Source organism: Ceratotherium simum, chromosome 15 (assembly GCF_057802395.1).
Source record: "Ceratotherium simum simum isolate JZ-2026a chromosome 15, ASM5780239v1, whole genome shotgun sequence".
Taxonomy (NCBI): Eukaryota; Metazoa; Chordata; class Mammalia; order Perissodactyla; family Rhinocerotidae; genus Ceratotherium; species Ceratotherium simum.
The window spans coordinates 63,357,455-63,370,556 of NC_141914.1; the positions used below are offsets into that span (position 1 = coordinate 63,357,455).

The window sequence follows — 13,102 nt, forward strand, 5'->3', positions numbered from 1 at the left end:
GAAGATTTTTAGTTACTGATACAGAACTATCTCCAAGATAGTTCATTATTCAATTGAAAAAAAAAAACAAGGAACATACTGTAGTAGATACAGTATACAACCACTTGTTTATAAAAGAAAAAAAAGAATATATAAAAACATTTGCTACAAAAGAAAATGGTGACACCAGTTGCCTCGGGGAATGTTTGCTGGGTAGCTGGAAGACAGGGTAATATGAGATACAGTAGTAGTATTTAAAAGGTAACTTTATACCCTTTTTTATTCTTTAAATTCTGAATCAGGTGAATGTATTATCTATTAAAAATTAATACTTTAAATTAAGATTTAAGTCCTCCCTGAAAGATACATACTAACAATCAAAATTTTATGATCCTGGGGCCAGCCCAGTGGCATAGTGGTTAAGTTCACACTCTCCACTTTGGCCCGGGGGGTTCACAGGTTCAGATCCCAGGTGCAGCACCTACAGACCGCTTATCAAGCCATGCTGTGGAGGCATCCCATAACCAAAATGGAGGAAGATGGGCACAGATGTTAGCTCAGGGCCAGTCTTCCTCAGCAAAAAGAGGAAGATTGGCAATAGATGTTAGCTTATGGCCAAGCTTCCTCACAAAAAAAAAAAAGAAAAAAAAATTTATGATCCTATTATTGAAAGCAGGGGTGGCAAACTCAAATCCCTTCAGAGCTGTATGTTGTGTACTACAATGTAACATAAATGAGTGAAGTAGGGTAGAGTGTAAGAAAAGTAAGAGAAGCTTAAAATCCAACTAAAGCAGAGCAGCCACTACCGAACTCCAGCTGATTGTATTTATTCTGGAAAGCAGGCCTAATGTTGCCACGTCTTCCCAAGGTTTCAAAAGACACCAGAAATCCAAATTTGTATGTGAAATGTTTTGACTTTTAATGTTGGGCCTGTACCAAGCTAGAGGGCCAGATTCAGCCCACAGGCCACCTATTTATGACCTCTGATTTATAAAAAGTCCTTAATTTACGAACACCTTGTGCTTCCAAGCTGACTTTGCAAATTTGGAAACAATGTATTTTCTCTGAAAGAGTAAAATAAGTAGCAATTTGGTTTCCAGATCCATTATACAGGTAAACTATAGTACTGAACTCATAGCAATGTGTCACCTACTATCTTTGATTAACAATGTTTATATTAAACAACTTATTCTAAGTTTCAACTTTCGACTTTGGAAAGTCCAAAATGGTGGATGCAAGGATAGTAAAAGGGAATGAGATGATTGGATGAATTTAAGGAACCAGAAGGAGGCTTATGGGGTCACTGGTGAAGGATCTTAGGCAAGAATTCAGATTAATATAGTGGGTAGTGAGATAAGCTTTCAGAATTTTTCTGAAGATCTGTGTCTTCTGTAGACAATACATTTAATAAAGGAGAAAAGAAAGGAAAAAAGAATGTCTGCACAGCAGCAACAGCTGAAAAGAACTGCAGCCCCAGCTCCAAGGGGTTAGTGATCTCTAGAAGAATTCTGTCAGTCCTTCATAAGTCCCATCACAAAGGGAGAATGCCAAAGAATTAGCCCTAACAAAAATTATAAAGTAAAAAGTAAATCCCTATGCCCACTGGAAGACTAAAATAAAATTTATTTCCTAAAGGTACATTTTATTACTAAAGTAACAATAAATTGACTTCTTTTTCTAACTGAAATTCACCCATGAATGCTTCTATGAACTCTAAATTTTCTACTCATGGATAAATAATTCTACTTGGAGATTATCTGTAGCAAAGATTTAACGTCTACCTAGTACTTCTGGTTATCTTTGCTAACATTTGGTTAATGTGTAGCTAAAAAAATTGTAACAATTTTAACACTATCCTAAGAGTAAGCATGATTTTAAAAATGAAACCTGGAAATTTTTGGAAGTCACTTATTGGAGATGCTTCACAATATGACTTTATCATATAATTCTGAAGAATAGTTGACAAGCTGTTGGCAACCTGTCTCGGAAGATCAGCTGATATGTGCTCAGGTCAACATTAAAACTGCTTTATTGTTCCTAGGTAACACCTAATTAGGAAACTAAATCTGCTATACAGAAAAAAATCATATGTAATCTAAGTCCCCACAGGAATGACCACTGGACTGACTTTATGGGCACTTCTTCTCAATTGACACAGAAAACCGAGATGCTGCTCTAAGTAGTTGTAGTTTACCAAGTTTTGGATCATCAGGGTGTCTGCTGCTCTCCATTTGTATAAAAATTGAATGTACAGGGACAGCCCCATGGCTTAGCGGTTAAGTGCGCGCACTCCGCTGCTGGCGGCCTGGGTTCGGATCCCGGGCGTGCACCGACGCACCACTTCTCCGGCCATGCTGAGGCCGAGTCCCACATACAGCAACTAGAAGGATGTGCAGCTATGACATACTACTATCTGCTGGGGCTTTGGGGGGAAAAATAAATAAAGTTTAAAAAAAAAAAAAGAAAGAAATTGAATGTACAACATAATTTTAAAAAGGTGCTAATATTACGAAGTTGTTAGGACTTTTTAAGTACGGAGATACTCTTAATGTTTCCTACTACTATTACTTACTTAACTACACACCCAGTCCTATAGGATATGCTTATAATGCTTCAGAATTATTTTAAAAAGAATCATTAGCCTATAACTATATTTATATAGACTCATTAACAAAGAAAAAGCTCTTGAGTATTTCTTACATTTCTTGGCTCGAATAATACAGTTACCATGGCATATCAGGCAACATGGAAAGTAAGAGGAAAAAGTGTAAATAGAAGTAAGAGATTTCAGGTTTTGAACCTGACCAAAATCAGTCTTAGGAACTATATTAGACTGGTTTTAAAGGAAAATGTTAAGCCATTTTTATTGAGTATCTTACATACCTTGCTGAGCTAAAGTTGATCTTAGCATCCCAGTCTTTGACCAGATTTTTATTTGTCCGTCTTCTCCAACTGCAAAGAGAAAATAACAACAGATATTGTTATCTATAGGAAATAAATTTAAACATTAAATTTGCATATAAAAATAAGCAGTGTATATATTAATGCATATTTAAAATTCAGACGTGATTTATTCTAATTAAATGACAGTACTTCGTAATTATAAAATTTAACTAAAATCACTTTGAAACAATTTTATCAAAGTAGCCTAACTTCCATGACAAAAAATTTTTTTTTCCTTTAATCTTAGAAGACTTATGAGTATATTATTCAAAAAATGCTTTCATTTTCACTGAAATCTCCGTTCCAGAATTCTAAGAAAAGTGCTCTCTGTGTAATAGGAAGAGCTGCAGCCAAATCCCAGTGAGCTGGGGACTGAACGGAGTCAGGTGGTAGACTGCTCCTTTGAACAGCTTGCCTGAAAGGAGAAGAAAAAAAGAAGTTGTAGCTAGAGAGTTATTTGTTAAAGGAGGGATTTGTATTTCTTTCTTCTCAATTTTCAAAATGGATGACATCTGAACACATTTATACACTGAAAAAGAAACCACTGGAAAAGGAGAAGTTGAAAAAAGAAGCAAAAGAAGAGACAGCTCACTGAGAAAAGTCCTACAGAAGGCCCAGGGAATAAACGTGCTATTTTAAAACATATCCGCGGGCCGGCCCCGTGGCTTAGCGGTTAAGTGCGTGCGCTCCGCTGCTGGCAGCCCGGGTTCGGATCCCGGGTGCGCCCCGACGCACCGCTTCTCTGGCCATGCTGAGGCCGCGTCCCACATACAGCAACTAGAAGGATGCGCAGCTATGACATACAACTATCTACTGGGGCTTTGGGGGAAAAAATAAATAAAAAAAATAAATAAATAAATAAAAAAAATAAAACATATCCGCAAATTCTTTTTATCCTCCTTTTACGAGATGGAGCTTTATTTCTCTCTCTTTCAGCGTGGGCTATACTTAGTGACTTGCTTCTAATAGAATGTGGTAGAAATGGTGCAGTATGACTTCCAAGGGTAGATCATGAAATACATTGTGGCTTCCATCTTGCTCTCTCTTGGATCACTCACTTGGGGGAGAAGCTGGCTGTTATGTTGTTAGAATACAAAAGCAGCCCTATGGAGGATCCATGTGGTGAGGAACTAACGCCTCCTGCCAACAGTCAGAGAGAAACTAAGACCTCTTGCCAACAGCCATGCGAGGGAGCCATCTTGGAAGTAGGTCCTCCAGCCCCAATTAAGCCTTCATACGACTGCAGCCCCATCCAACTTCTGGAGTCTGGGACAGAGCCACCCAGCTAAATTGTTCCCTGTCCTACAGAAATTGTGAGACAATACGACTTTATTATTTTAAGTCACTAATTTCTGGGGTAATTTGTTATGCAACAATAGATAATTAATACAACAGGTGAAAATGAGAATCCTTGCAGTAGAGCAGGAGATGGGAGAGAGATGGAAGGAGGATAAAGGTCAGTTAAAGGAGAATATTTTGAATTTTAAAATCCTAAAGAATTACAACTTTAATTTACCTACACTTGACCACTCCAAAAGCCTTCTTTGACAGAACATTCTCGATAAGTCATATAAGAAAACTAATAATTAATATGACACTCTGAATTATAACATTATATAGCAGTCTAGATCAACACTGTGCCAATTATTTGCTATTAGACAGTGAAAGACACTATTGCTAAATGAAAACATTCCATTCCTTTGGAAATTTTTCTTTAAAAAATTCATTTAAAATGTCATTTTTGCAGACAACTTACCTGTAACTAATGCTGTTCCTTCATAATTCCATCTTCCTGCAAGTACTGCTCCACAGTGAGCTTCTACACTTTTTTCCACTCTTCCTAACTTAGAAATCAGATGAAATTTACCTAAAAGAAATTATACCTGAGAAATCTATTTTATTAAATTAATTCATTCAACCAACAAACATCTGTTGAGTACCTACTCCTAGACTAGTTAGCATAATGGTAGGCACTGGAGACATAAGGGCAAATAACGTAATTATTCTTACTCTCAAGGAACATACAAATCTATTGGAAAACAGGCACAAAAACAAAATTACAAAACTTTGAAACAAGTGGTGTAATAGAAGTATGTAGATGACGCTATGATAGTTCAGAGGGACAATAAAACTCTGCTGGGATATGGATACATCGGGCCAACAGAAATGTCAAGAAAGCCTTCTGTTTAAGCAGAGTTTTGCAGTCTTGCTTTTTTTTTTTTTTACAGGCTGTAGAAAAGCTGGAAAAGGTATATTAACCAAGATAGTTAAATGATGTTAAAAGATAAAGTGAGGCATATTAAAAACTTTTAAGAGTTTATTTAAATTGATTCCAATTGGGCAGTGCCAAACTAGAAGTGGTTAGGGGCGCTCCCTGGAGAGGAGCCGGGAGAGACTTCTGTGGAGACAGTGGAAGCACAGTAAGGAAGTGACTGGCTAGAGCTGAAAGCCTAGTTGGCTGTTTGTGATGGGCGTCCTTGGGTTTCCATTTCCCAAGCTGGAGGCATTTACAGGCTGAGATTCTGGTTTGCTTACGGAGGCTGGCGGCATTAGAGCCATCTCAGTCTAATGGCCTCCTTGTTTAATTAATTTAACAGTTGATAATCACAAATTTTAAGATACTTGCCTTATATGATCTTACACTGTGTCAGACACCAGGTAGACAAAAAGAAGCAAGCTACTTGGTTGCTGTCCTCAAAAAGTTCACACATATATAGGCAAAAGGTAAAAAACTTACAACTAAGCAAACTATGTAAGAGATGTCAAGGGGACAAATCACAGAAATATCAGTGTGGTTCTGAACCATCATGAAGCCTAGTAATATGTAGCTCATAATAAAATAAGTACAGTGAAATTAGAAACTTCTCCCCAAATCAAATATATATAATATATATATTTATATTATTTATATATTATATTATATTTATATATTATATATTACTTATATTATTTATATTTTTATTTTATATTTATAATATAAATATATACATATTTTTATATAAATAATATAAATGATATAAAATATAATATATGTAATATTAATTACATATATAATATATATAATTATTTATAATATAAAATATAAACAATATAAAAATATATATTTTTTTCTTTGCAGTAAAAGAATAATGTGGCTGCCTAATTGAATTTTGCCTCAGAGGATTTATTTTGTTTGAATTCATTTTTAACTTAGGGCTTTTCAAGATTCTGGCCTAATAGTAACAATTCATTAAAAATATATTTAAGTCAGATGCTTAAGATGGCTTTAAAACATTTCTCTGGAGAATTCTAACTGATATAGATTGCTTTAAAACATTTAACAACTAGCACTCAGTGGTTATTCCACTGACCACCTACCCAGTCCCACCAACAAAGTCATTCTCTTTTTTATACAGTGCACATTATTAGTAGCTTTGTTGTAACATTTTTCATTGGGCTGTGATTTGTTTCAGGGCATGGGGCCATGTCTTCATCATATTTTTATTTGCAATATCGCTTTTGTTAAATTTGTTAATAATCAGCATTTGTTAAATTTAACCAACTCACTAACCATAAAAAAAAAACAAGGACTACTTGGATATTCTTTACTTTCTCATTCAATCCGATAGCTTTCTTTTCCCATCATTCATTTTCTAGGCCCTCAACAATAAGCCCCCTTTTCCTTCATCTAACCACCCACTAGCATCATCTACTGTTCCCCATACCTTTGTTTTAATTTTACATTTACTGTTAGGTCATTTTTCTTTCTTTCTTTTTTTTTTTTTTTGGTGAGGAAGATTGGCCCTGAGCTAACATCCATGCCAATCTTCTTCTATTTTGTATGTGAGATGCTGCCACAGCATGGCTTGATGAGTGGCGCGTAGGTCCACGCCTGGGATCCGAACCCAAAAACTCTGGACCGCCAAAGCGGAGCCCGCAAACTTAACCATTACACCACGGGCCAGCCCTGCTAGGTCATTTTTCAACGTAACAAGATAACTTTGACTTCAACTGCACTATTACTCTCTTTATAAGACTAACTTGAAATTAATTTGGATATACCTTTTTTAATGCATTGCTTTACAGAGAAAACATAAGGGGGAAAAAAATCTCAAAATAGGAAACTGTAAAGATAATATATAGTAAATGGAAAGCTAATGCTGTAGCCATTATATTCTTTATCCAGGACTGTTTCACTAAATGTTAGCATATTGCCTAGCACAGAATATCCACATACTAAACAATAGTTGCATATAATGAATGAATCCATCGCCAAAAAGATTACCCAAAAAACTCTTAAACTACAAATGAAGGATCCAGAAATTTCCTTTCAGTCTATTCCATATTTTAGAAATTTTATGTATTTAGATCATTGATACTTCTTATCCTAACATACCTCACACTGACTTTCTGACAAGTGATAAAACTATTCTTGCTTCCTATGACCTCACAGAAGACATATACTTTTTAAGAACCATATAATTTTAAGAAGACATATAATTTTTAAAAACCAATAATTATCCATTTAACTATTTTGGTTCTTCTTCTCTACAGCTTTCCTATAACCTTTTGAAAATGCAAGACCAAAACTAGAGATCAATTAATTTATTTCCAATTATTTGCTAGGGGTGGGGTTGGGAAAAAAATATAATCAATACAATTCATTTATTGATTTATTAAACAAACAATGGATGATTTGGATAAAAAACATGGATATTTAAATCCTGATGTATAAAATTAATCTCTTGTTACTAAATAAAAGATAAACTAAAAAGAGTAAAATGACATAAAAGAGAAAAAGAACAGAGGAGGTAGATTAAAATTATATGAAACACATTTCTTAACGTTAGAAATGCCGTTAGAAATGTCCATGGAAACAAGAGAAGGCTTGGAATAGGGTGTTAGGAAAAAGAGCAAATGAGCACTTTTGCAGACTGCTTAAGAGCAGAAATGTTTTGGCAAATGGTCACAAAAAGCCACAAAGAGATGGGTAACTGCTAACTTCTGATAAAAAGAAATGAACACACAAAATCTTTTTAAAGAGGACTTAAAAATGGACATATTAACTAATAGAGAATATGGGGATTATTTTAAGATAACTAATACAATGTGTAAAAATATCAATTTTCACTAAATATAATTTAAGGATTGATTAATGGCTTTACAAAAGATTTTATACCAGAATTCCTTTACATAGCAACTCCCTTAATGCATTGTAAATAATTCTTTTCTAAATGTAAATCTTTCAGCACATTGTTAAAGAAATACCTCCTCTAAAAAGTGGGGTACAGCTGCATGAAATATTCAAAAAGAGGTAATGTTCATGAGAGAATTATTGGTGAGACAAAATACTTGGCAAAAGTCTGCTTTGTGTATTTCAGGACCTGCCCCCAAATCCCAGGGATCTTTTGTGAATGTTACTACTGACACAGAAGAAGGAAGAGTGAGGCACAAACATAAAAAGTGTAACTTTTCCTTCCCGCCCTGGGGGAGAAAAGTCAAGAGGAGCAAGTCGGTGGCAACCAGAAAAAACAACTTCCTGAGCAATGAATTAAATCCTGAAGGAGAGGAGGAGTTTGGAAGATGGCAGTGTAGGAGGAGGACCCTGAGCTCACCTCCTCCCATGGACACAACAAACCTACAACTACCTGTGGAACACTTTCCCCTGAGAGAGATCTGGAAACTGGATAAAAAGAACCTCCACAAGGGACAACTCAGAGAGGGGAAGATGCAGAGATACAGCCCTGCTGAGGGAAAAACCACACCCTAGCCATGGCGCTTCACAGTCGGGAGCCATCTCAAAGGTACAGAGCTCTTCCTGGAGAAGTGGGGCATTCAAGCTCCACATTAGGCACACTAGCCCTTAGATCCAGCACAAGAGAGACGAGACCTCAAAACACCTGGCTTTGAAAACCAACAGGGAATACACCCAGGAAAACTATATAACTTCAGGAACAGGAAAAGCTGCTCTTAAAGGGCCCACTAACAGACTCACTCGACCTGGAAACCAGCACAAAAACACCAGATAGAAAAGTGCATAGTACATTGGTAAAAGAGACTCACTTAACTAAGCTCAGAGCACATCCCAGAGAGACAGGACATGGCTGGAAGAGACTAAGACATAGGCAGTCATTTTTGCAACCTAGTTCACCCATGCTGACATAAATTCTGGCAGACACCATTGGAATCCTTCTTCTAGCCTGTTAGCGCAGGGGCCTGCCCCACCCACTAGAGCTCCTGAGGAAATCAAGCACAGCTGGGTAGTGCAGGCAGCCTGCCCAGGGACTGCACACACACCCCATCCTCAGCAAGTCTGCAGCAGACTTGCACGACTGGGCCTTGCAAACAGCTACACAGGGGATCTGCCCCACCTACCAACACCTGAAACTGTTGAGCGCTGCCGCACCTGGGGCCTGCCCTGCTCATCAGTGCACCTGAGGCAGCTGTGCACCACAGGAATGGGTAGCTAGTTTGCACCAGAAGCTTGCCCCGCCTACCAACGTATCCGAGGCAGCTGAGTGTCATAGGGCTGTGCAGCCAACGACACTGGGGGCCTGCAGCAGTCGTGCGGTCCTGGGCCTAGCAACCAGCCACACTGGGGATCTGACTTGCTTATCAGCAGAAGTACAGTAGTCGTGCACTACTAGACTTCACAGCCAGCCTTGCCAGGGAATTGCTCTGCCCAATAATGTGCCTGTAGCAGCCACATGGGGCCAGGCCTCCCTATCTGCACACCCACAGCAACAGCAGCCCTGCCACAATAGAACAGCCATGCAGCACAAACAGGGGACACCCCTGGAGCATTTGGCATGGGTGACGAGAAGGGAGCATGCTGCTGGGCCCAATAAGACATCTCCACATGTCTAAGTTCAAGAGACATAGCTGATCTACATTGAATACATTGAAATAAGCACAGAGAAGTAGACAAAATGAGGAGACAATGGAATATGTTCCAAAAAAAAGAACAGGACAAATCCTCGGAAAAAGAACTAATGAAACAAGAGATAATCTACCTGAAAAAGAGTACAAACTAATGGTCATAAGGATGCTCACTGAACTAGGGAGAAGAATTTATGAACACAGTGAGAATTTCAACAAAGAATTAGAAAATATAAAAAAGAACGAAGCAGAGCTGAAGAATACAATAATGGAAATGAAAAATTCACTAGAGGGAATCAAGAGCAGAGTAGACAACACAGAAGAACAAATCAGTAATCTGGATGAAAGAGTAGAGGAAATCACCCAAGCTGAATAGAAAAAAGAAAAGAGAATTAAAAAGAATGAGGACAGTCTAAGGGACCTCTGGGACAACATCAACAATAATAACATTGACATTATAGGTGTCCCAGAAGGAGGAGAAGGAGCAGAGCACCTATTTGAAGAAATAATAGATGAACTTTCCTAACCTAAGGAAGGAAACAGACATCCAGGTACAGGAAGCACAGAGAGTACCAAACAAGATAAACCCAAAGAGGCCCACACCAAGACACATCATAATTAAAATGTCAATAATTAGAGATAAGAGAGAATCCTAAAAGCTGCAAGAGAAAAGCAACAAGTTACATACAAAGGAAACCCCATAAGGCTATCAGCTGACTTTTCAGCAGGAACCTCACAGGCTAGAAGGGAATGGCACAATATATTCAAAGTGCTGAAAGGGAAAAACCTACAACCAAGAATACTCTACCGGCAAGGTTATCATTTAAAACGGAAGGGGAGATAAAGAGTTTTCCAGACAAGCAAAAACTAAAGGAGTTCATCACCACTAAACTGGCCTGACAAAAAATGTTAAAGGAACTTATTCAAGTGGAAAAGAAAAGGCCACAAATAGGAATAAGAAAATTATAAAAGAAAAATGTCACTGGTAAAAGCAAATATACAGTAAAGGTAGTTGGTCAACCATCTTTATACAGCTAGTATAAAAGTGAAAACATAAAAGTACTAACTATGATAAGAGGTTAAGGGATACACAAATATAAAAGAGGTAAAATTTGATGTCAAAAATATAAAAATTTTGGGGGGGAGTAAAAGTATAGGGCTTTTACTAGAGCTTGAACTTAAGAGATCGTCATCTTAATACAGATTGCTATATAGGTAGGTTATTATATATGAACCTCATGGTAATCACAAACCAAAAACCTATAATAAATACACAAAAAGTAAAGAGAAAGGAACGTAACACTAAAGAAAGCCATCAAATCACGAGGGAAGAGAGCAAGAGAAGAAAGAAACAGAGAAGAACTAAAAAAAAAATTCAGAAAAAAGGTAACAAAATGACAATAAGTACATACTTATCAATAGTTACTTTATTTATTTATTTTTTTGTGAGGAAGATCAGCCCTGAGCTAACATCCATGCTAATTCTCCTCTTTTTGCTGAGGAAGACTGGCTCTGAGCTAACATCTATTGCCAATCCTCCTCCTTTTTTTTTCCCCCAAAGCCCCAGTAGACAGTTGTATGTCATAGTCGCACATCCTTCTAGTTGCTGTTATGTGGGATGCGGCCTCAGCATGGCCGGGGAAGCGGTGCGTCGGTGCGCGCCTGGGATCTGAACCTGGGCCGCCAGTAGCAGAGCACTCGCACTTAACCACTAAGCCACAGGGCTGGCCCTCAATAGTTACTTTAAATGTCAATGGACTAAACGTTCCAATTAAAAGACAGAGGGTGGCTGATTTGATTTAAAAAAAAAAAGACCAATACATATGCTGCATACAGGAGACACATTTCAGACCCAAAGATACTCACAAACTGAAAATCAAAGGAAGGAAAAAGATATTCCACACAAATGGAAATGAAAGAAAGCTGGAGTAGCAATATCTATACTAAACAAAATAGACTTTAAAACAAAAACTCTAACAAGAGACAAAGAAGGGCCTTACATAATGATAAAGAGAACGATCCAACAAGAGGATATAATACTTGTAAATATCTATGCACCCAACATAGGAGCACCTAAATACATAAAGCAAACATATATTAACAGACACAAAAGGAGAAATTAAAAGTAACAAAATGATAGTAGGAGACTTTATTATTCCACTTACATGATTGGATAGATCACCTAGACAGAAGATTAATATGGAAACATTGTCCTTAAATGACAGATTAGACCAGATGGACTTAATAGATATATACAGAACATTCCATCCAAAAACCGCAGAATACACTTCCTTTCAAATGCACATGGAACATTCTCCAGGATAGATCACATATTAGGTCACCATAACAAGTCTCAATAAATTTAAGATTGAAATAATACCAAGCACCTTTTCTGACCACAACAGTGTGAAACTAGAAATCAACTACAAGAAGAAAACTGGAAAAGTCAGAAATATGTGGAGAATAAAGAAAATGCTACCAAACAACTATTTGGTCAACAAAGAAATAAAAGGAGAAATCAAAAAATACCTGGAGACAAATGAAAATGAAAATATGACATACCAAAATCTCTGGGATGCAGCAAGTGTGGTACTAAGAGGGAAGTTTATAGCAATACAGGCCTGAAGAAACAAGAAAAATCTGAAATAAACAATCTAACATTACACCTATTAAGGAACTAGGAAAAAAAAATGAGGCTCAAAATCAGTAGAAGGAAGAAAATAATAAAAATCAGAGTGGAAATAAATGAAATAAAGACTAAAAAGACAACAGAAAAGATCAATGAAACTTAAGAGCTGGTTCTTTCAAAAGATAAACAAAATTGACAAACCTTTAGCTAGACTCAATAAGAAAAAAGAGACAAGGCTCAAATAAATAAAATCAGAAATTAAAGAGGAGAAATTACAATGGATACCACAGAAATACAAAGAATTATTATAGAATACTATGAAAAGCTATATGCCAACAAATTGGATAATCTAGAAGAAATGGAGAAATTCTTAGAATTATGCAACATTCCAAAACTGAATCAAGAAGACATAAAGAATCTGAATAGACAGATCAATACCAAGGAGATCAAAACAGTAATCAAAAACTTCCCCCAAAACGAAAGTCCAGGACCAGACAGCTTCCCTGGTGAATTCTACCAAACATTCAAAGAAGTTTTAATACCTATCCTTCTCAAACTCTTCCAAATAATTGAAGAGGAGGAGATGCTTCCTAACTCATTCTATGAGATCAACGTTACCCTGATACCAAAACTAGACAGGGACAACACAAAAAAGGACATTACAGGCCAATATTGCTCCTGAACAGAAATGTA

At 36.9% G+C, this 13,102-nt stretch overlaps 1 protein-coding gene across 7 annotated transcripts in view; it reads right to left on the reverse strand.

Annotated features, from left to right (window-relative positions):
* The window catches only part of IFT80 (intraflagellar transport 80), a 151,980-nt gene that overhangs the window by 120,533 nt on the left and 18,345 nt on the right, over positions 1-13,102 (reverse strand). For 4 of the 7 annotated variants that reach the window (XM_087440129.1, XM_087440134.1, XM_087440130.1 and 1 more), the window contains 2 exons: positions 4,679-4,789; positions 2,863-2,931 (listed from right to left, as the gene is read on the reverse strand). In XM_087440129.1, coding sequence (XP_087296255.1) covers positions 2,863-2,931; positions 4,679-4,789 — 180 coding nt within the window. The remainder of the gene's footprint in view (positions 1-2,862; positions 2,932-4,678; positions 4,790-13,102) is intronic. The other 3 variants (XM_087440133.1, XM_014796248.2, XM_087440132.1) reach the window with 2 other exon arrangements.